Source organism: Zosterops lateralis, assembly GCF_965231275.1.
Source record: "Zosterops lateralis genome assembly, chromosome: 1".
Taxonomy (NCBI): Eukaryota; Metazoa; Chordata; class Aves; order Passeriformes; family Zosteropidae; genus Zosterops; species Zosterops lateralis.
Genome location: NC_139762.1, coordinates 109,710,528 through 109,735,637, shown reverse-complemented (window position 1 = coordinate 109,735,637; position 25,110 = coordinate 109,710,528). Strand labels below are relative to the sequence as shown.

General features: G+C 36.4%; 1 protein-coding gene across 1 annotated transcript in view; it reads right to left on the bottom strand.

Annotated features, from left to right (window-relative positions):
* The window catches only part of ASXL3 (ASXL transcriptional regulator 3), a gene marked incomplete at both ends in the record, with an annotated part of 120,639 nt that overhangs the window by 32,304 nt on the left and 63,225 nt on the right, over positions 1 to 25,110 (bottom strand). Inside the window, 4 exons of the mRNA XM_083878472.1 lie at positions 2,906 to 3,069; positions 7,515 to 7,634; positions 8,567 to 8,684; positions 21,046 to 21,167. Coding sequence (XP_083734598.1) covers positions 2,906 to 3,069; positions 7,515 to 7,634; positions 8,567 to 8,684; positions 21,046 to 21,167 — 524 coding nt within the window. The remainder of the gene's footprint in view (positions 1 to 2,905; positions 3,070 to 7,514; positions 7,635 to 8,566; positions 8,685 to 21,045; positions 21,168 to 25,110) is intronic.

Below are 25,110 nucleotides of genomic sequence, written 5' to 3'. Positions count from 1 at the left end.
GAGTTGTTTGCAACTTCTTCCATTCTGGGACATCTTTCCTAAGGCTTTCTGTTCCATGGGCTCCAATAGCTTCCTTATAGCAACCACAAAACTTGAAAATGAAAGAAAGATGAGAAAACACATCCCAACAAGCTCCTAACTTGTCCCTGAACCTTTCTTGAACACATTAGACTAACCAAGGTTGAGACATAAGTCATTTATTTATAATAAACACTTGCACACAAAAAACCAGAAAACCTCAACTCCCTTAACTAATGGTTTCTAAAAATGCTTATTCAAACTGACACATGCATGACAAGTTTTGGCTGAGTATGATTTAAGGAGGAGGAGTTATACCACCCAGAAAAATGGTGTTTATGACAGAAATGACAAAGAATCATTCATCAAGGGGTTTTTCTATGTGGAGTAGTAATAAAGCCTAAATGAGACTGCACTTCATTAGTAATTTATTTCACAGATCACTATATATACGCAAATAGCAAAACTCTATTACATTTTTATGGTGCCATTTATTACAGTACTTCACATACTATATCCACATGGCAACACAGAAACACAGCTTTCTCTGGGGAAGACAACAGCAACCAACTGCAAAGCAGCACACGGACACTTCTGAGCCAGAAGAGCAAGAAATAAGCATTTTGAGACAAATCAAGTAAAGGACAATATAAAACAGTAAAACTGAACCCCCAGAGATGTGCAGCTAACTCAAAGAATAGTGTTGCACCATTTTTGCTTGCCTGATGCCCCATTTGATTTAGATAAAAGAGGAAAACTGGATACCATTGCCTTGTTCAGCCAGAGTGACAAACAGCAGAGACTCCCACCAGAGCTCCCTGGCTAAAATTCTCTCTCCTTTTATTTGATCCTTGAGCACTACACTGGCATTTTCCACTTGCCACAGGAAGGAAAATAACATCAGTTCAATTGCTTTCATCAGTCTGTACCTGGGATGCCACACTTCAGGCATGGCCAAGGACATATTCTCAGATACCAAGAAAAGAGATGCATTTCTTTCTCTGCTAAGACTTCAGCAAAGTGAGGGGTCAGGGCTATTCCACTCTCCAACAGAAAAAAATTTCAAACTTTCACACTTAGAGGCCAAACACTTCCACTAAACTTCCAGAGATGACTGGTGACTCCTGCCTTCCAAATGGTGAAATCCTGGTATGCTACACAAACTCACAGAATGCTGTGAGAAGATGACAGACAGAATGACACTTGCAAATGTCTCATCACAACATTTTCTTGTGAAATAACAGTGTCCAATTATGTAGTGTTGGGCCTCTGAAATAATATATATGCATTATGTGAATGCTTTTGGAAATAAAAGTTAAAAAAAACCTGCACTGCTTTTAACTAGCGAGGCATGTTTAAATTCAAAAAAATTTCTCTTGATTTTCTTGCCAAAAAACTCTGCTGTAAGAACACTGATAAGAAGGTAAGTGCTTGTCAGTTGTAGATACTCCATTTTTAAAAATGAATTTTAAAGTAAAAAACTTGTAAATAAAGGCCTCATACTTGAAATGCAATTTATGAACATTGAGTCTTTGATGGTTGGAGAGAAAATATGAATTTACCTAGTACATTTTTTTAATCTTTTCTGATGAATTAACTAGAAAGAGAACAAAAAATCAAAACTATGAGAAAAATACGTGCTGGGAGAAAAATCAAAACTATGAGAAAAATAAAATCTGTTTGACAGCAGGGAAAAAAGTTTTCTTAAACTTGTCAATATTGACTTTGACTGCATTGTGGAAGCTGCAGAATAAATATATTTATATTGTTTCTCCTATGGATCTTGTTCTGATGTTTTCTCAAGCATTCTGCTATTAAGTGCAGAATTATGGTCCACAATATACAGTATATAAATTGATAAGAGGCTGAGTAAAAGTACATCAATATAATTTTTCTTTCTCGTTTTGCATCATATTGCACTTCTTCCCTCTGCTTTCGTGGTAGACTAACTACTAACAGTTTAAGAAATAAACCCTGCAATACTGAAATGAAATACTGATTTAAGATGCAAGTTTTAATTAGTCATTTAAGCGATCTGCATTCTCTGGTTACTGTATTAAAAAAAGGGATGATCTGCAAAAAATATAGTGCCCTATTTGGTTAAGTTAATGAGCCTGAATTAAGTGCATGGGTATTCCCCATTGAAACTGGTAAGATTGTTTGAATCCCTAAGTGAGGCAAGTGAGTAAATGAAATCTCTTTTCTATTTTAACTACTGGACGTGCTGGGAAGACTTTTTTTCCCTCGCTCTAAGAAACCCTGCAATCTGACCAACAAATGCAGGAAGGACTAGACATTGTAGGAAAGATCATGAAACTGAAATTTTCTTTCCAGCCTGTTACTCTCCCAATCATTGTTCTCAACAGATCTGAGCCTACAGCCATAAGCTCTGGAGCAGATATTCCTTATAAAAAGTGTGAATGAGTGGATTCACTGCGCTGGAGCTGAGAGAACTTTTACATGTAGGCTTGTGTAAAAGGTGAAGAGCAGGAGAAAAAAAAGAACTAATATTGACTTTGACATTGCTGGCAGAGCACCAAGGAAGATCACAAGTGAAAAGAGACTCAAAATAAAGAAAGTCTTGAGAATGAGAACTTTAGCTTCAACTCCATAGGTAAAAAAGCTAATTAAGTGATTTGGTGAGTTTGAAAGATTTGCTGCCCAGTTTCCATTCAGACAAATGAGGGATATGCAGAGTTTTCAGGAAGCAAAAAAGCAGGAACTGGTTTTCACAGATAGACTTTACAGTCATTACAGTTCTACCTAAGAAAATATGGAGATTTTCTAATTCTTTCTTGGAACAATTCCTAGTGAGTCAAATCAGCCTATGCAAATACACTGTAAAAAAGTCTCATTAAAAATAGAAATATTGTACGATGCTACTTACCTGCCTGTCTACTTCTGGAAGCAAAAGCAGGAGGTATTGTTGAAAATGCTGAGGTAAAGAAGCAAAGGTGTGTTTATTTATTAAAGCCCTCAGGTTAGTGTTCACTAGAATAGATCCAGGTGTTTCTATGTCAATATCCTCAGCTTTGGTCCATTTCAAATGTCCTGGAGTAAATAAACAGAAATAACTTTAAACATTAAAAAAGGAAGAGAGCAGGAACAAGTCTTCTTTTTAAATTTTTAGCTTTTATTGTATAATTCAATAAGCTCTAGAGAAATGGTACTCTGAGAAGGGTAACACAGTCTTTTCTAGGTGTCTTAACAGCTTTTATATTTGTGTAATAATAACAAATATTTTATATTTGTCTCTTGCATATAAAATATTTTTATCTTACATTCAAGAGACAAAATGCATTTGTCTCTTGACCTCTTATACTCTAGACAATATCACAGCTGACATAGTCTTACTTCCAGCTCAAGACCAACTCAACAGCCACAGAAAATAATCCTGTCATGCCATCAACAATAATTATATAAGCACCTATTTTTTAGCAAAAGGCTGCTTGATGAGGCTGATGTGAATCAAGCATTATGGACTTTTGCCATCAGCAGTATCCTATGTCAACTTCTCCAACTGAACCTCCTAAAACTACCTGTGTGAATAGAGAGTGATCAAAGAGATGAGAATATTTAATACGTTAATGTTTGAAAACATTAACAACAAAAACCATTTTTCAGAATTTTCCTAAGAATTGATGATCTAAAATGATCAACACAAAGAAGGCAGCAGCAGGAATTGTGACTTTAGTAAAGGGTATGTGAGGAATGATACAAACCTGGGAGTAAGATAAAGACTCAGCAGAGGGAAAGGGAAATACTCATACAGCTCATGCACAGCACTATAGAATAATGTCTTCTTGCTTTACACAGTGGAAAGAAGGGCTATCAGCTTAAACTCTTGCACAGTAAGAAATATATCATTTAAGATACTGGGAGAAGAAAGCTTTCAACCACCAAGAACAAGGAGATGCTGGATTAGATCCACAGGGAGGTATTACAGTCCTATCAGTGAAAATCTTCTAAGAATATGCTTGACAAATATCTTCCAGTAAGGACAGATGCATAGCTGATTTTGATCTATGACTGATGAACAAATCAGATGACCACAGGAGATGCTGTCTGGTCTGATTTTTTTAGTATCCCTACGATAATATTTAGAAGATACTTTTTAAAGCTTCTTAAAGAGCTACCTGCTTCAAGGTATTCATATACTGCTACAATCCTTTTTTTCCTCTAGGTCTTAACATATCAAAGTCCAGGTAGCTGGAAAAACTCAAAAGCTTCTAACCCCTCCCAGTAAACTTCTTCAGGCTTCAGTCTGTTGTACTTTCAAATATTTCAAAAATGGTATAAGAGGGGCCTGAACTATAGAAAACACAAACTCCACCAGAATCTCTAAAAAAGTGATTAAAATATTATTTCACTGCTATGATGAATTGATGGCATTTGGCATTTACATAAAACCTCTCAGTGACAATTAAAACTGACATGTTAAAAAGAATAAGCATGTTTTAGAAATGAGAAAATTTGGGCATACTGATTATTAGATATGTCTCAAATGCTACAAGCCACTTAACAGTTAACATTAATATAAAGAATGCAATTATGCTTTAGATTTCTTAGAGGACCTATGGTGGTCTCTTCCTTGAAAGTCTGTAACTACAAAATATACATATGCAAGAAAATGAAGATCTGTAAATTCTAAAAGCTCCACTTCAGTCACAGCCTCCTGTAAACATTCTTGTAATTTTATTTTATTTTTCAGCAGCTGATAGTAACTGAATGAGACAAGGGCTACTTTGCACTCAGCACAAGATAACCTTTTCCAACACATATTTCTAACATACTCTATTTCAGTACAGCAAGGACTCCATTACCAACAAATGAATGTCCTGTTATACAAGACAATTGCATGGAAGAAGTGCCCATTTTCATGAAAGCATCACAATAAACTATCCTCACCATCTGTTCCACCCACTAAATATAAATGTAAAAAGAACACAGTCTCTGAGCAAAACACAAGTTGTATGATGTACTGAATTTTAATGCCTGTATGTATATTCTCTTCTTTAATCAATACAAAACACATATCCCCATCTTCTAAGCGACTCCAAATTAGAGTAACATTTTCCCCAGCTAGTGCTTCAAATCCTATGGGAAGGCATACAGACAGAGATAATCCAAACTGAAATAAGATACATGACTGCAAAATCAGTAACATCTTCCAGTGGCACATATTGTCATAGCCTAAGACAAAGAGTCAAACCTACATTTTCTGATTTATTTGACCTGCTATCCCTTACAGAATACTATGGAGGTTTTATCAATTTCTAGAAGAAATGTATGTATTGCTTTTAGGCCAGTAGCAAACTGTGGATGCCCACCACAGTTCTACTTAAAAAAAAAATAAAATAAACCCTCAAAATCTATTCAGAAGAACAACACATTCTCTCTCTTGCATCCTTCCTATGGCTAATTTAGGATCTGTATAGCAGGTCCTAAGTTTGGGAGCATGGAAGTATGACACTACTGCATCACTAATCATAGCTCTGAGAAGAGTTTATGATAAAACATGTGCCTATGTTTTTTATGTTGTTTTCCACAGAGAAAGACATTTTGAATCCTTATATAGTTCAGGGGCATCACTGTCCAGATCAGAAATAGAAGCTGAAAGACAAGAGAGAAAGTCAGGCTTGCAGCCTTGGAAAATGAGAGTTTAGTCTTCAATATAGAGAATTAACCATAAGGAGATGGGAGCACCATGGTTCTACATCAAGGAATAAAAATGAAAACAGAAAAAGGACAGAAATCATACAGTTGACAGAGTCTGTTAACTAGAAGGGAAAAAAAGTAATCATATTTATTCAGAACTCAGAAAGTCTACCAAACACGTAGTGAATGTTGGGCAGATCAGCAGAGTTTCAGACAGTCAAACAATATCTGGAACTGAATTGTGCCCTATATAGGATCCTAGACCCATTCTCAAAGCTGCTCTACAACTGCACTTTTAGCATTCCAAGAAATGTTGTGTCATGAGAGAAACATTTCAGCAGGTACAAGAACAGAAACCCTTAAACCTCATACAAAATCCCCTGCACTCCATGTGTGGTGTCCCAAAAGGCCAGTAGATTTATTTTCCAAAATCCACCAAAAACCCCCTAATTAATTCATTTGATATCATCAGCCAACAGTTGATGTTGTATCTGAAGATGAGGAGGAATGCATACTTGAAATTATGTATCTCAGTCTTAAATGCAGAGAAAAATTACAGGAAATCATCTAACATTGAATGTAACTTTACATAGAAAAAGTTGTTTTAATACTAAAGGAGTATTGTCTATTTTGAATAATGATGTTGGCTCAACATAGAGAACTAGCTATCCACATGAGACTGATTGATAATCTGCAGAAAGATCATGTATGAAATCCAAAATACACTTTTATGGGAGGCTGTGATACAATAAGGCATATAGGTTACACTGCCAGGAACTGGCCATAGCACATTTAACAACCCTCCTATGGCATTTAGGAAGTAAAGTGCCTTGGAGCTATTTTACAGGATCATTATATATAAAAACAGGACTAGGCTGGATGATTAATAAAGAAGAACAATCTTATCACCACAAAGATAGACATAAAATAACTTCTAGGATTTAGCCACTACAAAAAGTTAGTTGGTTATCTTTTCCAACATGGCCACATTGAAAAACAGTTCTCTAAATGATTCAGCATTCTGCTGAATGCAAAAGGTACTTTGTAAAGATAAAGAAACAGTTATGTCATTACTTGACTTCACTTAAGCAGAGACAAGAGTCTTAGTGAATACTGCATTCTGTGCTCCCTAGGGAACTTTTACAATTAAATTTCATGCAGAGCAGGAAAATCTGCCTATCACATGGAGATTGAGAATTTACTCTAAGCATATCTTCAGAGAAAATTCTTTGTTAATTACAGAACATGATCCATGAACCTCCCTAAAAAACCCACAGAAAATAAAACCAGAAACTGTATCTACCACCTCAAGAGATACAGCTTCAAAATAGTTACGGATCCAACTGAAGAACTAGATCAACCAAAAGAGAACCAACCAAAACTTTTATGCCAAATCTCTGTATGACATGCAATAATGCAAATGAAGAAGAGTATGTTAACTTCTAATTGGGTAAGCATGTAAGCAAATATGCTACTATCTTGGGGAATAAATGCACATTAGGCAAGCAAATTCACCATGAAGAAAGAATATCTGTTACATATCACTCCATCCCCCAAAAAATCATTACTTAACAATCAGAATCTAATTGCTAAATCACCTTTCTGCCTGCAGTTGCTTAGGTCTGTCAAACTTTAAAAAGCAACCACTGAGGACAAATAAAACCAAAAAACTGACCATGGATTTTCCAGGTAGACAGAAAGATGTCTTCTCGAGAAAGGGTCAGCTGCTGAGTTTGAAAAAGGGACAAGTAAACAGAAAAATAAAACTTTCCAAGACAACACAGAGTTTAGAAAAATATCAGTATTACAAGTAAGACATTTATTTTACTCCTACTCACCTAAACCAGATTTTTTTAATCTCTTTAAGTGCTGGCTTGTTTGCTTTCCAGTTGGAGACTTCTGCCCATGTTTCATCTCTTTATCAGAACCATCTGCTTCACCATTTTTAGATTCTGATCCTTTGGAAAAAGTAAAATCCCTCAAAATATGATGCTTTTGCACTCTTACTAACAATCCCCTCAGCACCCTCTACACCATAAACAACAACAAAAAAATAATAGGATTTTTAAAAAAATTGACATCTTCTTCTGCAAAGAAATACATTTTTCCGGTCACAACACAGTTCCTCCTCATCAGAGGAATTGGAAGTAAAAGCTCAATAAATCAATTAAGTGCTGAAAACTAAAGTTTACTGAACACTGCAGTCAATAAAAATGTTCAGTGATCTAATAAAAATAATGTAGTTCTATAATGCCCAGGAGATACGTTTAAAAATATTTTAACCTTAAGTTATGGGGAAGTAAAGCAACCTAAGGCTGAAAAAAGATCATTTCTTTTTGAAGAAACATTTAAAGAAAAGATATGTTGGGAAATACAATTGCCAATTTGTGTTAAATGGAGACAGAGAAATCTCTTAAAATGAAGCAACTTAACCACCGAGCTAAAGGTCAAGGTTATGCTGCAGTGATAAGCATGGTATAAGAAGAAGAAAAGCTAACAAAAGGATATGAGTATTGCAATGCAGAACTGAGACATAAATTCACATTCACAGCGAAGCTTGCCTTTCTCCCCCCCCCCTCCTCTTTTTATGGCATTGAATACCAGCATGTGGTCCTCCATTAGAGCTCCAGAGCCAAACAAAATGTTACTTTGCATTCCTTTAAAGCTGCTGCTATTACAATTGTCATTTTACTGTGCGCCTTTAGTTCTTTTCTAAAGAAAAATCTCCATCCTTAAGACATGAGTCTTGATAAGGAAATAAAGGCGTTAAACAAAGCCACCGAGTGGAAATATTATTCCAGAAATTCCAAATTCTGTATGCTACACATCTGATTCAGAGGAAGGCTCCGTGACTAGAGCTGATCTTGCAAACGGTTCTTTAGCTATTTACCTGAAGGTGAATCCGACTGCTCATCGGACACCTTTAATGGTGTCAAAACAACACGAGGAACAGTCTTGTTTACCATCATTGAAACTCCATTTCTTCTTTTCTGCTGTTGTCTCAAAGCCTACAAAAACGATAACAAAACATAAAACTGTAGCAAAAAATAATGCTTGTAAGTGAATTACACATGACATTTCTCTACCATTAAACTGAATCCCTTAAAATAAGCATAATTTACACAGCTACTGACTTGCCAGACTTCACACTTGTCCTCTTTATGTCATTTTCTTTTAAAATACAAAATCAGGTTTTTGTTCCTTTTTTTCAATAGAGAAAGAAAATGCACCTTAGATCATTTTCCAATCCAGTTTTGACAACAAAGAAGCACGTAACTGTTTGCTCTACCTTAACAGCACAACGTGATAACACATGAAATGTGAAACTAAGACTTCCAAAAAAAAAAAGTAAACCCAAAATGTTTGAAAACCAGAACAAAAATATATATGTCTGCACATCTCTCGCAGGTGCATCCTCTCCAGTATACTGCTCAGTCAATCAAGTTAACACAGAGTGTCATCAGTATGTACAGCATGTAAGGACTACAGTATTGATGCACTCACTCAGCCGTGAGTAGTGCTGCACAAAATCACTGAACATGGCAGGAATCATTTATTTTCGTGAAGGGAATCAGTCCTAATCTTGGAAACCTTGCAGCATTTGGCTTCTGTCTGTTTGACTTTGGGCATTAACCTTCAGAACACGAACATGATGGTGTTCTGGCAAATCTGGGGAAAAATGATACATGAATAAATCTCTACAAATGGTATTGCTTTGTGTTTCATGAATGTATTGAATACAGGGCTGATAATGTAATATAAAATATCTACAGATTAGAAACAGCAAATATGCATCAGACTGTTTTATATGGAAAATGATATCTCATTCAAAAGGTCTTAAAACATACAAATATGAATACCTGCCATTTAATACATCTGCAAGCATTAAAATTCTGGAATTAATCAGAATGGGCTGGGCTTAATACAAATCTCTCCTAGCCTCCTGTCTATTTTTCTCCATTCTTACTGTGAACTCTATTTTTACAATTGTGATTTGTGTTATGAACTTGGGGGATTTATTAAAGTAATACCATATCAACAAAGAATGTATTTGACGTGAATCATCCCTATAGGTTTATGATCATGAATGACTGATGCCCTATAAGGTTTAAGTCTGTAACTTTAATGGATTGTAATACCTTTCCAAATTGTTCACGCAGCTAAATAATAAGAAAAAAAAAAAAAAAACCTCTGAGAAGAAAGAAATCAATATTGGTCTATTTCTCTAAATAACACTCTACACAACGTAAAATACACCAAGCTACATAGAAGCTATTTCATGGATTAACCCATTTTATTGTACTTTTTAAAAGACATGTAAGCACTGTGCAATAAAAAGCAAATTAGAACACTTGAAATCAAACAAAGAGAGGAAGCTGGTCAGATCTGCACTGAACCAAAGAAGGAGCAGAAAGCCATAAAGAACAGCCTATACTTCAAATATTTTTGAGACAGAAAATTCATACTTGTATTGAGCAAGCACAGCCAGACTTGTGGACAGAAAATTCTAAAGTGTTAACATTTCTCAGAAATTCCTCAAAATTCCAAAAATTACCCTGCAAACCGAAGTGTCAAATCAGGTGATCCTTCATTAACAGTAATACTACAGAGACAGTGGAAAACAATTCACTAAAAATTGCCTGAAAACACCAGCAATGTCTGCATTACCAATACAACAACGTAACCACAACCCAAACTTCGTATCATGGTACTCCACAGCCCAATTTGCTTCATGTCCTCCTCATTTCCTCCACCCAAGGCAAATAGTTAGAGCCCAAACAATGCTCCATGTTCTCCTCCTGCCTTCTTCTGACTTTCCAAGACAACTTCTACCTCTACCAAGCTTCCATAGCCTTGCTGCCAGCATCCATAAGGAAATACCATTTTAATGATTTCTACAGCCACTGTGGCAAAGGCAGATTCTTTGTCAAGCCTCGCGGTTGATTCTCCATGCTTAGACTAAACTCCCATGAAGGAGAGAAAGGAACCAGCAATGTGCCAACCACCAGTGACAGGCACTGTTCGTACACCTCAGGTGACATGTGCTGCTGGAGTGAGGGTAGCGGTACCCAGTATTTGTCAGGAGCACCACTTACCTTTTTTTCTCTTACTGGCAGGCCCCCTGTGGTCCTTAAGCACACATTTATGCAACTGATCTGGCATTTGCAAGAAGCACAGGCCAACTCACACCCATGGAGCACTACCACAAGACACTCCCTGGACTGTTAGATGAGGAAATACAGCTGGGAGCAGACAAAAAACTATTTACTTCAAGGCATACCATACTTCTTGAGCTACAGGCTAAGCACTTCTGTATGTGAGGGTCAAGCACAAACCTTAAAGACACCATTTCCCTTTGGCAAACATCTGTTTTTCAGGGTATCTTTTTCCATAACATACATTAATTCGCTGCCAGTCCTTTCCCCAGCTCCTCCAGTTTCACAGTGCAAGGAACTGATTACTAGAAAGGGTCCAAGTTAAGTCTGAAAATCAAGCTGACAGTAAAGCTACACACACCTGAAGTAAAGGCTGTAGAACAAAAAAAAAAAAAATCCAATCCCAATATGCCCCCAAAACCCAACACCCACCCCCCCCCCCCAAGGTGGACATTAAATCCAAGTGAAACTTTTAAGACAAAGTTAATGAATTATCAATTAATTACCCTGTGTACAGAGAATAGACACATAATCTTCCCCATGCCCGTCTTTTCATTTGTCAAATGAAAGATATGAGACAGGGGAAGAGGATACAAAGATATCAAGTAAATAATCTAACATTATTTGCAGGGTAAAGAGATGGCCGAGATGCTGCACAGACATTCTTGTTGTAATATGTCCAGCTAATCATAATTTTGTGCTAAATTCTCCTCTGAATTTGAAGCTGCAGGATCTGAAATTTTGTACAGACAAGTCTTTGCAAGACAACACTGGGAGCAACCCAGGAGTGGGAGAAACTGCTGACTGACACCCAGTTACAAGGGAAGCCAAACACCAGAAGGAGTTAAGTATAAACGAAGGACAATCTCTGTCGTCTCTGTTGAGGACAAATATATAACCTCTACACCTAGCCAGAGGGATATTCATTTTAGAATACAAGACTACTGTAGGATAAGACAAGAATCTTGTAACCCAAGATTAATTCTACTTAGCTGGGAAGTCAATGAGATTACTTCAAGTGAAACATGTACCAAATGCCTGCTATACTGAGCTTTTAGTGTGCCAAGCTAATTTAGTGCTTTCCTAGTCGCCACGACCAAATAAATCAAATTTATAACTAGCACTGAAGAAAATGAGAAATGTTGTAACTTATTCCACCGAAAAATAGTTCTAGATCTCACTGTAGATATGGAAACAGTAACTAACACATACTACATTGTCACCTTTTACCGACACAGCCTTTTGCATCTCATCCATATTTAAAGATATATAAACTCCTAGCTGGACTTCCTACAGAACTCCAAGAAACAGATGATGATTTTACCAAGTGGTAAGGTGTCATTTTCACTATAGAAAATTAGAGAAAAACACATGTAGCGCATATGATAGCTTACATAAAGAATATTTTTCTTTAATGAGACTCTATGCTTACATTTCAAATGCAATCACTTCATGCTAAAAGCTTGAGTTAAAAAAGCTGCACGATTTAAACACCTAGAACTGATCCCTGTTGAAGTATTCTGTAAGACGTTACTACCATCTCATTTGTACAACAAATAAATAAAAAAAGAAAGGAAATTAAAGTTCATGTAATATACAAGTTAAAACATTACAAGCTCTCTTAAAATTACCACCAAAATATAATACTTACATCCAGCCTTTCACAAGCAGATTTGCAAAGGACATCTGTGAATCTCTCGCACATAATGAGTATGGAGAATTCCCAGTATTCCCATTCATAAAAATGAACCTGTGACCATCTGTTGAATAACACTGCCATGGTCATTATACAGTGCTTGGCATAATTATTTGGTTTAATGAAGTTATTTTTATTGCCAAAATCTTTAAGTAAACTACCAATCCATTTTAATCCAAAGAATTCAAAATAAAATAAAAATATGAGAATTAAGAAAACATAAACTCTGAAGATAGATGGCAAAAGAAAAATACCATGAAATTAACAGTGAACTTCTAATTCCAAGTGGGTTTTTTTAATAAAGAAGTGACAAGAGCATGGTTCCTTCCTTCTTTTTTCAGGGGGTTTCTATCCCTACTGGAGTACAGCAGTATTTTCGAGGTTTCATGAATGTCATTATATGCTCTTAAGAATAACAATTTCATGTTTAGTTGATCTTAACACAGGAAAGACTTCTTCACCCATGTGACAAAACAGTTGACTGTCTTCAGTAAAAACTGATAAACTCATCTTTCAAGCAGGAATGAAAAGAAACAATATAAACTAAAAGGTAACTGGAGATGGGGGCAAAATACCTCCCCAAAAAAGCACCAGAAGTAAAATGTCAGCCTCTGTGCTCTGATTTTTACTGCTGTTCAGCAATTCTTTTAAAATTTTTTTCTTCCCCACTTCTTTTCAACTCAGAATGAAAAAATGGAGCACAAAGATAAACCATTAATGCAGAAAACCACTTTCATTTGAGCTTAAATGTGTGACACGCTGAGAATGTTAAAAATTAAGTTATTATCAACAAAGACATGTAACACTTCATTGCATTAAGCAACATCGTCCCAGATTTCTACTTGTTCCATAAATGTCAAGTCTACATTCTGAAACTCATGTAATGAAACATAACCTTTGAAATTTCACACATTATGGATCAGAAATATTAAGCTATGGAATTCCTCCATTCTGCCATGTGAAAACACAAGCTATGATACACTGAGCAAAGTCTCTTACATAAAATAAATAACAACTCTACATCATGGTTATGGATCCCAAATTGACAAAGATGAAACAGATTTATGGTTTATCACTGATTCACTTAATGTCACCATAAAATTCAGTCTTTGTCTTCCCTCTCACCCTCATTTTGTTAGTAAAATTAGGAGCCTTTAATTCCCATGTGTCAGTTAAATTAAAATTTCTCACTGGAAACCTGTTTCATGGATAGACAGAGCAGTTAAACTAAAGCAGTAAGCACAACAAATCATGAAGAGTAAACCCATTATTAATTCCTGGATGCCACTAATTCTTATATTAAACATAAACAAAATACTCAGTTATAAGCATGCAACCATAAGATTAAAACACAATAAAGATGTTCTACGGAAACAACTACAAAGCATAAAGTGCCATTTCCAAAACAAATTAATTTACTTCCAACCAGACTAGTACACTAAACACGTGGGTATGGTGCCAAGTGTACATAATTGGTCATCTGGAGATGGAGAGTAGTGTCAGAATCTGCAGGATGGAGGTTTGAAAACCTGGGGCTTATTTTCAAACAAATGCTAATAGCTTCTCAAACAAGCATCTATTCTTGTCCCATGCCATCCTCCTACCTCATGATAGTTACACCTGTATTTGGAATAAAAATAGTATCTTGCTGTGTATTTGTTCCTTAGGTCTCAGTAGGGCTCAGGGTTATTCTGCAGGACTACAGTACACAGTAACACTGAACATTTACCTGTGTACCAGCCAACATTGAAGTGCTTTCACCTTTGTGTGGCAGAGACAAGGAGATTTGTCTCTTCACATGTGTGTCTGTACACCTGCAAGCCAGCAGTATTTTCTGTGGGTTTACAATAATGCAGTCACAGCTACAGTTGCTGCAGATCATGACAGACTGCAAAGTAAATGTTTTTGGTGCTTTCCCAAGCCAGACAAAAGGACAAAAAACACATGTGATGTGTTCAATGTCTGTTTTGACTTGCATGTGAATAGAATAATAATGACATATGCATCAACTCCGTGAAAGCTTTTTTACAAAGAGAAGAATTGGGGTTTTTTTAATGGTTTGTGTAGTGTTAAATTAACAACATCCCGGAGCTGAAGTGTTTTATGGGGAAATCTGTTCTTTGGCACAACAAAGCACATATAGGTAAAGAAACATGTTGTAGAAAGCAGTTTAAAAACAAATTAAAATAAAGATAGCAATATCAATTCAAAATCTTAAAACAGTAATCAACACTTTCCATATGAGGTCAAATTTTCAAACACACTGCACAGGGGCCAAAGCATACAGCAGGGGTTTCATGGCTAGACTCCCCAGATTTAAAAAATCTTCTCATATTACCACTCAGAAAATTTACACTGCACCAATGTAAGCAGTGTAATGTCTTTCTGCCTGACATCCTGTTTCAGCCTGGGTACTCCTGTTTGCCCCACATCCTGAGCACACAGCCTTCTGGGGACCTCCCCAACAGCTCCTGGAATACCATTTGTAGATAACTGCTTGTCAACATTTTGTAGGAGGCTTCCTAGAGCTCTGAAGAGTTGTGAGCTGTTCCAAATCCTGCCTTTCCCTGAAAAGCCAACACTTTCTAGGATGCCTTCAAAATCAAGGCATGATTCAGTGTCACCTGGGTATAATTTCATGTTATAAACTATTCAAATCAAAAGCTGTTCTTTTCACATGGCCCAAAAGAAGATACTCACTTAGATATTCACTGCCACTATAAGGAAATATCACATAACTCCACTGGAAAAGCTTAAATGGGACTCCAGTCTCTAGTGATTATATTTTCAATAATACAATAGCTATGCCCAATCCATCTGAAATAGTTCCCCAGGCTACTTAAGGGACAGGCTACTTAAAGAAACACATTATCAGACAAATGCAATGCTTAGAAGTAGGCTGCTATCTTCAGCTTGATTACCTGAGACTTGGAAAAAACAACTGCATCTACAGAACAAAAGAAAGAGAACACTTTCAACCTATATTTGGGAAAAAGATTCCACTATGTCACAACGGTAGGTTTAAACAAAGGTAATGCTCATGCCAGGACATATTTTAAGTGAGGGATACTGTCCTATACTGAGGTAGAGGGGCAACTATGCTTCAACACTTAAAATTGCTTTAAAATTCTTTAGTTATTTCTCAGACTAAGAAATTCTGTAAAATACATTTATTAAAACAGAAAAGGTGCAGCAGTTCTGTAAAAAGCATGCTGTGCAAACAACCCCAGAGGAGAAACAAGCAGAATGCTCCAGCAACTGGGAGGTAGTTATTAAAATGTAGTACAAAAAGAAAGCAGGGATTGTGTGGATTCCTGTCCCTTTCTTTCCATCACAGGTAAGGGCTGAGGACCACAGGGACCCAGAAGAGAGTCTCATAAACATTGTCTTGTGTCTTACCAAAGCACTGTGTTGAGCAGCTGGTACAGGCTGCCCATGCATAGGGACCTTTAGAGGGACATACCGTGCAGCCAGCCTTCAGGCAATGCATGTATTCCCTGAACAGCTTCTGCTGGAACTCTTGCTCTCCCAGCTTCTTTTCCCCATTATGCAGTCTCCCTGCCATAGTTTCTCTGTCCTCTTCCCTAGACTTGTCTTGGCAATCAGAAAATCAGTTTAGTTTATCATCTTCGAACTTCCATTTTCCAGAGTGCGTTTTGTAAACTCCAGTGTCCCTTCCCACGCCTCTCTAGAAGTCAAAAAGGAACATGTTTTCCTTCTTTTCCATTTGTTGTCAGGAAAATTTGTCAAGAATCATCACTTATGTTGCCAGACATCTGATCAAATGCTTCAGCTAGGGAGCCAGAATTCTCCAACTGTGGCATTGGTACATTTGTTGTATCTGAAATGAAACATAAGAAGGTGGTTAACAGAGACACTGAGAAACTGCAGCAAACTCTCTATAATGAGGAATTCAGTACAAAAAATACCTCTCAGTTCACAGTGGATTTTCAGAGCCTTTCAGGAAGACACCCTGCACATAAATTCTAAGTGATTAGGAAAAAATCATAATGATCTCCTCTGTCACCTTTGCTTCTTTGGAGTGAGGAAGGGAAAGCAGGGCAGGCAAATATATCAGGCTTATATTAGAGCATGTGAGGGAGCAGTTGATCAAATGAGTCAAAGGAGAGACACCACAGACAGACTCATACTGGATTACTTCCTATGGACAGCAAAATGCTTCAAGATAGCCTGCATCTGGCTGTAGTCAAGGAAAGAAGTCCTAACAGAATGAGTGTGGAGGGAGCAAGACTGGTGAGTTTGCCCTTCTCTCAAAGAAAAGTAAGCAGTGTGAGCTGAAGACAGGAAAGCAAATTCACAACAGCATCATGGGAGATCAGGATTCTTTACTGCCAACCTAGGCACTTGGACTCCTGTGTCCAAAATAAATTAAAAAAGAAACAGAGATCTTGATAAACTAGTTCTATGAATTTGGGTAAATCAGGGCTAATTTACAGTGTTAACCATCCTGAAATTTAGTCTCTTGTAGGTTGGATTCTAACAAGAATTACAGTTGTGGTAGAAATGTCAGCCTGAAATCCTATTTGGAGCTGTGCAAGTCTAATGTCCTATAATTCCAAAGCAATACATGAGCTAAACCATAAGTTCCCCATAGCTCTGTTAATGCTTGGGGTGTGACAGCATACACTGAGGGGGGGAGGGGAAAAAGGAAGGGGTGGGGGGTGGAGTTGCCATTTCTATTATAAGAACAAATCCTACAAATGGGTGCCTTCCTTCTCATTAAAAAACTGCATCTACCCACTGTATGAATTAAATAGTGGCACATATATGAACCCAGCCACCAAGCATGCAGACAAAGCCCAAAGTTAAGGAAAACAAAACAAACCATGGCAGTGACATACCTTGTGTTGATTCCCTTATTTCCTGAGCTTCTCTCCTCCCAAACCCACTTGGCTGCTGTCTCTGGAGTTTCTGTCTCTACAAAGAGATCTGGATGCCCAGCACAGTCTCAGACATGTCCTGGTTCTGTATTCAGATCCTGAGTCTGAATGGAGTATCCTTCTCTTCTCCCAACAGAAAATTTATGGGTACCCTTCTTGGTGCTGATTCCAAAGTGCAAAAAGGGAGGCAGGATTTTCTTCCACATCTGGGAGGTCTACTATCATCCCAGACACCATTATAGCGCATCTTCAAGTTCCTTCTCCTCTCTTGGTACTGACCCAGGGAACACCTGGTACACTGACGGGCAAGGTGCTCTTACACTTGGCTATCAGAGTCCAACAGACACTAACACCACCTCAATGTCCTGGAAATTCACACATTCTCAGTGTTACCTATGTGAGGCCAGTTTGCAGGTATGATCGTTTCTTCTGAGAAATGTTCCAAGAACATCTTGATAGATACAGATAAATCTGTATACAGCGAAGACTTCCACAAAAAAGTATCACCTCAAGTCAATGGAACAGAAACTGGACCAGAAAGAAGCATGTAGAAACTATGCCATAACTTGATGTCCATACAGAGGTTAGCCTTGTCCAGAGCAAGAATAATGCACACAGTAGTGTGACCATGTACCAATGCTAGCAGATGCAGGTGTAGTTCAGTACTTTCCCAGGAAGAGGTCCTTACATGGGTCTGCATGCCAAAACTCTCAAGTGTGAAAATAAGGTAAATCAGTATGGAACTGATCAGTACTGATAGGAAATCAGCATGTGATAGTGTGCCATAAGCCTTCTTTTCAAAGGTTCAAGATCAGCAACAGCTGGGCACACATGCCCAAGCACTTCCAACAACACAAGGGAAACAGAAATCTGTAAAATCTGCCATCAGAAAGCCAAGCATAAAAGGCAGCTCTTCACCACAGGCTCTTTTGTCTATGAACCCTCATAAACAGGAACTGGTTTGTGGGAGATTACACTCAAGAGTAAAGTGGAAGCATTTTACAAGAGCAAAACTGAAACTCTGTCAGAAACCAAAGGGAAGAACGAAACACATTCAGTGGTATAACACTCAAAATCTCTTTCCCAGCAAGGACAGCATGTAAGGTGGTGAAGCCAGAAAATTTCGAGACCAAAATGGCAGCCCAGCCTTTGAAAGGTGAGGACATAAGGGCTGATCTGTGACACAGAACTTACGAAAATCCACTGCAACTGCAAACCTCCTCAGTCCCTGCAAAGCACCCCAAATCCACTGCCATCTGAGAGAAATCAAAACCAAGAGCCAGGGCTCAAAAACTGCTCTTTCCTCCATGCATCTTGCAGAACTCAAGAAATGCAGCATTATGATTTATTTGATTCATGAGAACATCCTAAAATGTGGGCTGTTACAAGCCAAACATGAGATCGCTCTTTGCAATCTAAACCCAGGAATGTATCTCCAGAATTCATTAAAAAGCAAATAATATGTAAATCCAGCACATAATAATTTAAAGAGAATTACATATGAGTGGTTAATAAGTAGATAAACAGTAGAGAAAATGTTCTATTTCCAGCTCAGATCTTCAAGCAAAACTGCACATTATCAACTTCCCTCTCACTTTATTTTGAGAGGTTACAAAACAAATACACACACGATCAAAGTAATGTGAAGAACCCACTGGTTTTAAATTAATCAGGTAGGAAATGGAAAACTATCTTGTAGGTTTTCATTCTTTGAAGACTGTTTCACAGTAGATAAAAAGCAAGAGCTAAGGAAGACCCCATTACAATATATTACGTACAGTATATGTACATTTATATATTATAAGCACTTGCTGAGAGAATGATGATGACTTATCGTCAGTTAGCATGGAATCAGTAAGTTTGTTATCAGTTTTAAGATTGTTGCATAGTGTGTCTAAAAGTTTCTTCTGGATTCAAAGGTCTGACAGGTTCTTTGTATGAATTTTAGACACTATGCATCCATACAAGCAATTGAAAGATTGGAAAGCAAAATAACAGATTTCCAACAGCAACTTTATAAATAAAACCACTGTTAAGGTTTATTAATCTCTGCTACAGTACCAAATCAAATCTGCAAAGTGTATATATGGCAGTAGCCAATACTTGAAACTTCAAGAAAAAACAAAGCAAAAATCTACTATTCCATCTTACAAATGCCCATTTGTCTCACATTGTGCATAGAGAAAACATTTTGCTGATAGCTGTAATGCTATTCTCACACTGAAGTACAGGATCTAATTACCATCAACCTAATTAAAACTAATTTCTTTTTATCGATTACTTAACTTTCTGATGTTGTTTTAACCCTACTGCCTTAGGGAATGTTTTCAAATATTCTCATCAATGTTATGACTTTTTATTTTAATTAAGCTATTCTGATTAATTTGCCCTTTTAAAATCATTCTCAATGCTATACATCTGCTAAGTGACAAATGGTAGAGTTTAAACAATTACAGAAGTTCAAACATTTGTGGCTTTGCTCTTTTTTCCCCCTTCTTTCCCCTTTGCCTTTCCTCCGCCTACTCTCTCCACTCCTAGGGAAGTTCACAGATCACAAAAGATCTGTAGAGAAGAGTTTCCAGGAAGTGTAAATTTTCCATAACTATCCTAATGGTTAGTGAACTCTTTTGCGCCTACTGTTCAATTTTCCTGAACAAACACATGGAAGACCTCAATCTAATAATCCTTTCAGTCCTCAAAGCCTCTAAATACACCATTACCTTATGTGAATGATACACATCTATTAACTGGATTTGAACTCAGCCTGTATGAAAAGCAATAGTGTTTAGAGGAGATGTGGACAGGCTTTGCTTAACTTAAGCCTAAACGAACACCTCAGCAATAAACTACCCCATGAAATACAAGATCGCCATTAACCATAACTAGGAGAGCAGTTGTGAGAAAAATCACATCATCTCATTATCCTAACACTTTAGAAAAGTCACAGCTCAAAATGGAGAAGAGGCAACAATAGGGTTTTTTTGAATTCTAGTTTTTTACTTTTTCTCCTTCATTTTTCTGGCTGTAAGCTGAATTAATTTGGCAATGCTGGAAAATAATTTTCACATCATGCTTTCAGCTAATAGGTGACTGAATAATTAGCTGCTTTTGCAAGCTTTAATACTTATGATGGAACCTAAAGCATCCAGATCATAAGGGCAAAAATAACCCTACCCCACTTTAATACCCTGTAGTAGCAAATACAGTATGAAAAAAAATTATTTATCAGATCATAAAGAAAAATTAAACAAGTATACATAGAGTCTTTCCTATCTGCAGCACTTCTTTCAAAATGTTTTTTTAAACTTTATTTTTAATCCCACATAAAATTTTCAATACAAATGCTTGCATAGAAAAAGCAGGGGAGTGATAATATAAAGAATTCTGCTTACTTGACTTTAAGTGCTTACTGCACTTAAAACCTCTTTAAACTCACAACACAACAAATAGGGCTGCACCCTTGCTAAAAACATAGGAAAACCCCCAACAAAACACCACTAAACATAGCACTAAACATCTTTAAAAGACTCTTTAAATTCTGCTGACATTCCATTCACACAAGAATGACAGAGATGCTAAAGGGAAGCCAACTGATGATCAGTCAATACAAGCTTACCTGTTTAAGTGCTTTCTTTGTGTGCTGCTGGAAGGAAGATACTAGCTTGCTTTGCACCGGTGCATTAGTAAGGCTTGAATCACGATTGGAAGACATTTCCTCAGATGTCTGCTTTGGGCAAACTTTATAAAAAGAAATAAAAAATCAGAATACTGTTATGGGGGTTATCTTCCCTATTTCTTGGAGAGTCGTAAGGATGGAAAAATAAACCAATACAAGCAAATGCCTCAAAACCAAAAAACTTGCTGTAGAAAATTCAGCCGATCTTGAGGTCCACATCAGCTGAAAATCCATGCATATTCTAAATAAACGCACTGCTTCACAAATATTTGTACCTCATCATACTCTTTCTATGCACTTCAGGAGGCCTTACATATTTTGCCTTTCAGGTCCTGAAAGGTGACTAAAATAGTTTAACAACAGCTTTCATATAGGAGCTAGATAAAAACTATCTTCCTCATTGACACATTTTAATGAATTATAAGATATAATAAGATATTTAGATAAGTTTTTATTCGAGAGACACTTATGACCCCTGGATCTAGAAAAATTCATACATATGTAACTTCATACCAGATTGTAATGTCTTCTTAGGAGCCAGACACCTATTTTACAAGTACTTCTTGGTAAAGCTAAGAACACACTTTGCTGTTTTATGGGTACACTGGAATATCCTGCAAGATGAATTCTGGTCTCTCAGGTAATACATGCTGCTATGCTTGTCAGCTTTCTAAACAATACATGCTTTAATGAACAAATACTACAGTACTTGCATTAAACAGCCTCTTGAATATATGTTGCATGTGACATAGAAAAAGTCTCCTGGTTAAAAATTAATGAAAATATGATTTATTTTGTTTTCTTGAAAAGCAGCTTTATTAAACAGATAAGAAAGCTGTGAGAATAGCTGGAGGATCCTATTAGTCTTGATGGTCAGCAAACCCAACTAAAAGGGCTGTAGAAACCTTTCCACTCTTAATGCCTTGCATTACTATCACTCTCACTAGAAACCTAAGACTGCCCAGCATTAGCACCAATCCAGAAATGAAGCAGCTTTTCTTCCATTCTCCTCTGCTGAAGTCTGCCTTCCAGCAGTGTCCAAAGCTGGTTTGTGTGTTGAGATACCTTCTTTATAATGTTTTGTGGCAGTAAATGGTTTTCCAAGATTTTCCATACTTTGCACACCACCAAAACAGTCTGAAGACACTCAAAGAAGCTGCACATACATGTGCCAGAAGTCACGTATCCCAGGGTTAATTTCTCTGCCCATCCTTCAGTGGGATAGCAGACACCCAAAGTCGCTAAGTCCTGTGCCTTTAAGTGGTGTTTCTTAGAAGAAACATTGTAATGTTTTTTTGATTTGTGTTTGTAAGCAAAAAAGACACAGACAATTTAACTATCAATAATTAATGGCCATCATAAGATGCATGTGATATTAAACCTTTTTTTTGCACTGAAAGAAAAAGTAATTGATACTTACCTCAGTAAAAGAGAATACACTCTATGGCATTGTTGTTATGCCAAGATAACTGTCATATTAGATCAAAATTTTTCATTACCAGGTAAGAGAAATGCTATTTTGTCACAAGATTTATAACTGATTTTTGTTTGTTTGTTTTCCTTTTTTGTATACTTTGCAAAATATACAAGGAAGCCACAACTCAGAACAGGTTCTGAGTTTACAGAATCACTTGGTTTGGATCAATCTTTGCCACATGACGAGCAAAGCGTACTATCAAATAAGACAATGTAAAGGAGCTGCAAAGTGTCAGCAGAAAACAAACAATAGCTGGTTTATATAATCCAAATCACTGCAACAGCCAAGCTCCTGAGACAAAGAACACCTACACCAAAATAAAAATATGACATTTCAAATTGCCCAGATTTTGTCTTCTCCTTCAAAGGAACTTTTTTTTTTAATGTGTTCTAGAAAATTTTGAGAGTCACAGAATTGAAGAAAAACACATAAATAGCATGTGCACACAAACCCCAAAGTTAACAAGAGAAGAGAACACATTGAAAAATCCCAAAAGAATGGAAACAGGTGAACTTAAGCATCCCTCCTAAAACAGGATAGATACAATAGGACCTGTCATGATAAACCTACTCCTGTTCCCCAGAATGACTGCAACTCCTGTTATCTTCTTATTGAAAAGGGAAATTCAGATTTTTATTATGGTGATCTAGGATATTATCCAGGAGTCTCCCCTATTTATTTTGGTAATAAAGTTCATCCTGAAAAGGTTTGACAACTATGTGATGATATTCAACACTACAACCATTAATGTCAAAGTCATGATACAACAGGAATAAAAATAAGCATAGCACTATATTAATTTTGTATTTTCACTCATTTCTCTTTTAACAATAAACCAGGAGTTGTGACAGAATTTATAAGAGGCCATACTTTCTATTTCTATCATTACTTCAATTTTGCATAAAATATTATCATGTACTGGTTTATTTTGCTTCTGTTCCTTTGAATCTTTTACAACAAAGTTAAACCAAGAAACAGGGACTGTTCCAGTGGGTGAAACAACTGGAACTGAAAACCACTGAAACAATAAATAGCTTTCCAGCACTGTACTGTCTCCTACAGATACAGAAAGAATATCTCACTTCTGGTTGGTTCTTTAGCACAACCCAAAACTAGTTTGTTCAGTTTTGAAAAAAACCCCAACTTTCCCTGTAGTTCATGATTAAAGAAATAGATAAATGAGGTTGAAATCTGCTGCTTAAAATATTTAAAATAACACTATGATTAGAGAAACTCAACTCAATTTATTTAGAACAAATGATACTTCCTTTCTAAAACTTCTTTTGTACATTATATTTTTCTTCATATACCTTGTAGCTTAAAATACTAAGACAGTAGGAAACTATTTTAAATGTTACTTTTTACATTTTAATTAAATTTCCATTTCCATTTAAAACCAGCTTGATACAAAACATAGCTATAAACCTAACCATCTAGTAAATAAGAGATGTCATTGCCTATTTTCCAATAGTAGAAGTTACAAGCATTAAAAATCTAAATACATTGTGTTAAATTATACAATTGCTTAATAACTTATACAATCTACTCAATTTATTAGCAAAAAATAATACTAAAATTGACATACAGGCTTTATTTAGAGGATAATTAAGATATTGTTTAAAAACAATATGAATTGTTTTTTCTGTAGGAAATTAAATACAAATATGACACAATGAATAAATTTAATGTTTAAAACATGTTCTGCTACTTAGTAATTTAAATCAAACTGTGCCAAAGTGTGACTGTATTAAAATGCTTGTGACCACAAAAAAATGTCATTATTTATTTCTTAATTTCTATAAATAAAGTCCAAGTACTTTTCTCTGAATGGGTCAGACATAAAGAAAGGGAAAAATAAGACAGAAATATATATATGTGAAATCACCATTGACCATCCTAGTGAAAAAAAAAATGCCTTAAGAAGAAAACAGGCATTTGCCCTATGGAAACCAAAGATCACAATAAAAGAAAAAGAACTTTAAAGTGTTCTTTGAACATATATACAACTTTGGAAAGCTGCAACCACTTTTTCTGTAAGCGCTGAAGACTCATGAATATTATCAGATCCATGTTCACTTGAAAATCTGTATCAGAAAAGAATGCTAAAAATAAACTGGGTACTGGGGAGGGAAAGAAAAACCCTGGGAGAATGTGACAGATAAAGGGAAAATATTTGGGTAGCAAATAAAAGGATTCACCGTTATTGCTACAGCAGAAAAAGGAAACAAGAGTGGTTTTAAGCCTACAGGAGGCATTTCCATTTAGTGGAGAATAATTAGGCTCCATTCTTTAAATCGGCTTCCTCAAGGGCCAGGACCGAGTGAAGGAATAAAGAAAAAAGCAACTATTAAGCCGTAAACTGTTAGGTTATGAGCTGGAAGAGCAGCTGGGTTTCTGAAGATAAGACCTCCTTAGTGAGTGTTCAGAGACTGTTAACATGAACCATAGAATTAGAATTACTTAGCAAAAAGCGTATGTTAAAAATGTTTTTGGCAAACTCCATTTAAAATAACTTACTGTCTTCCATT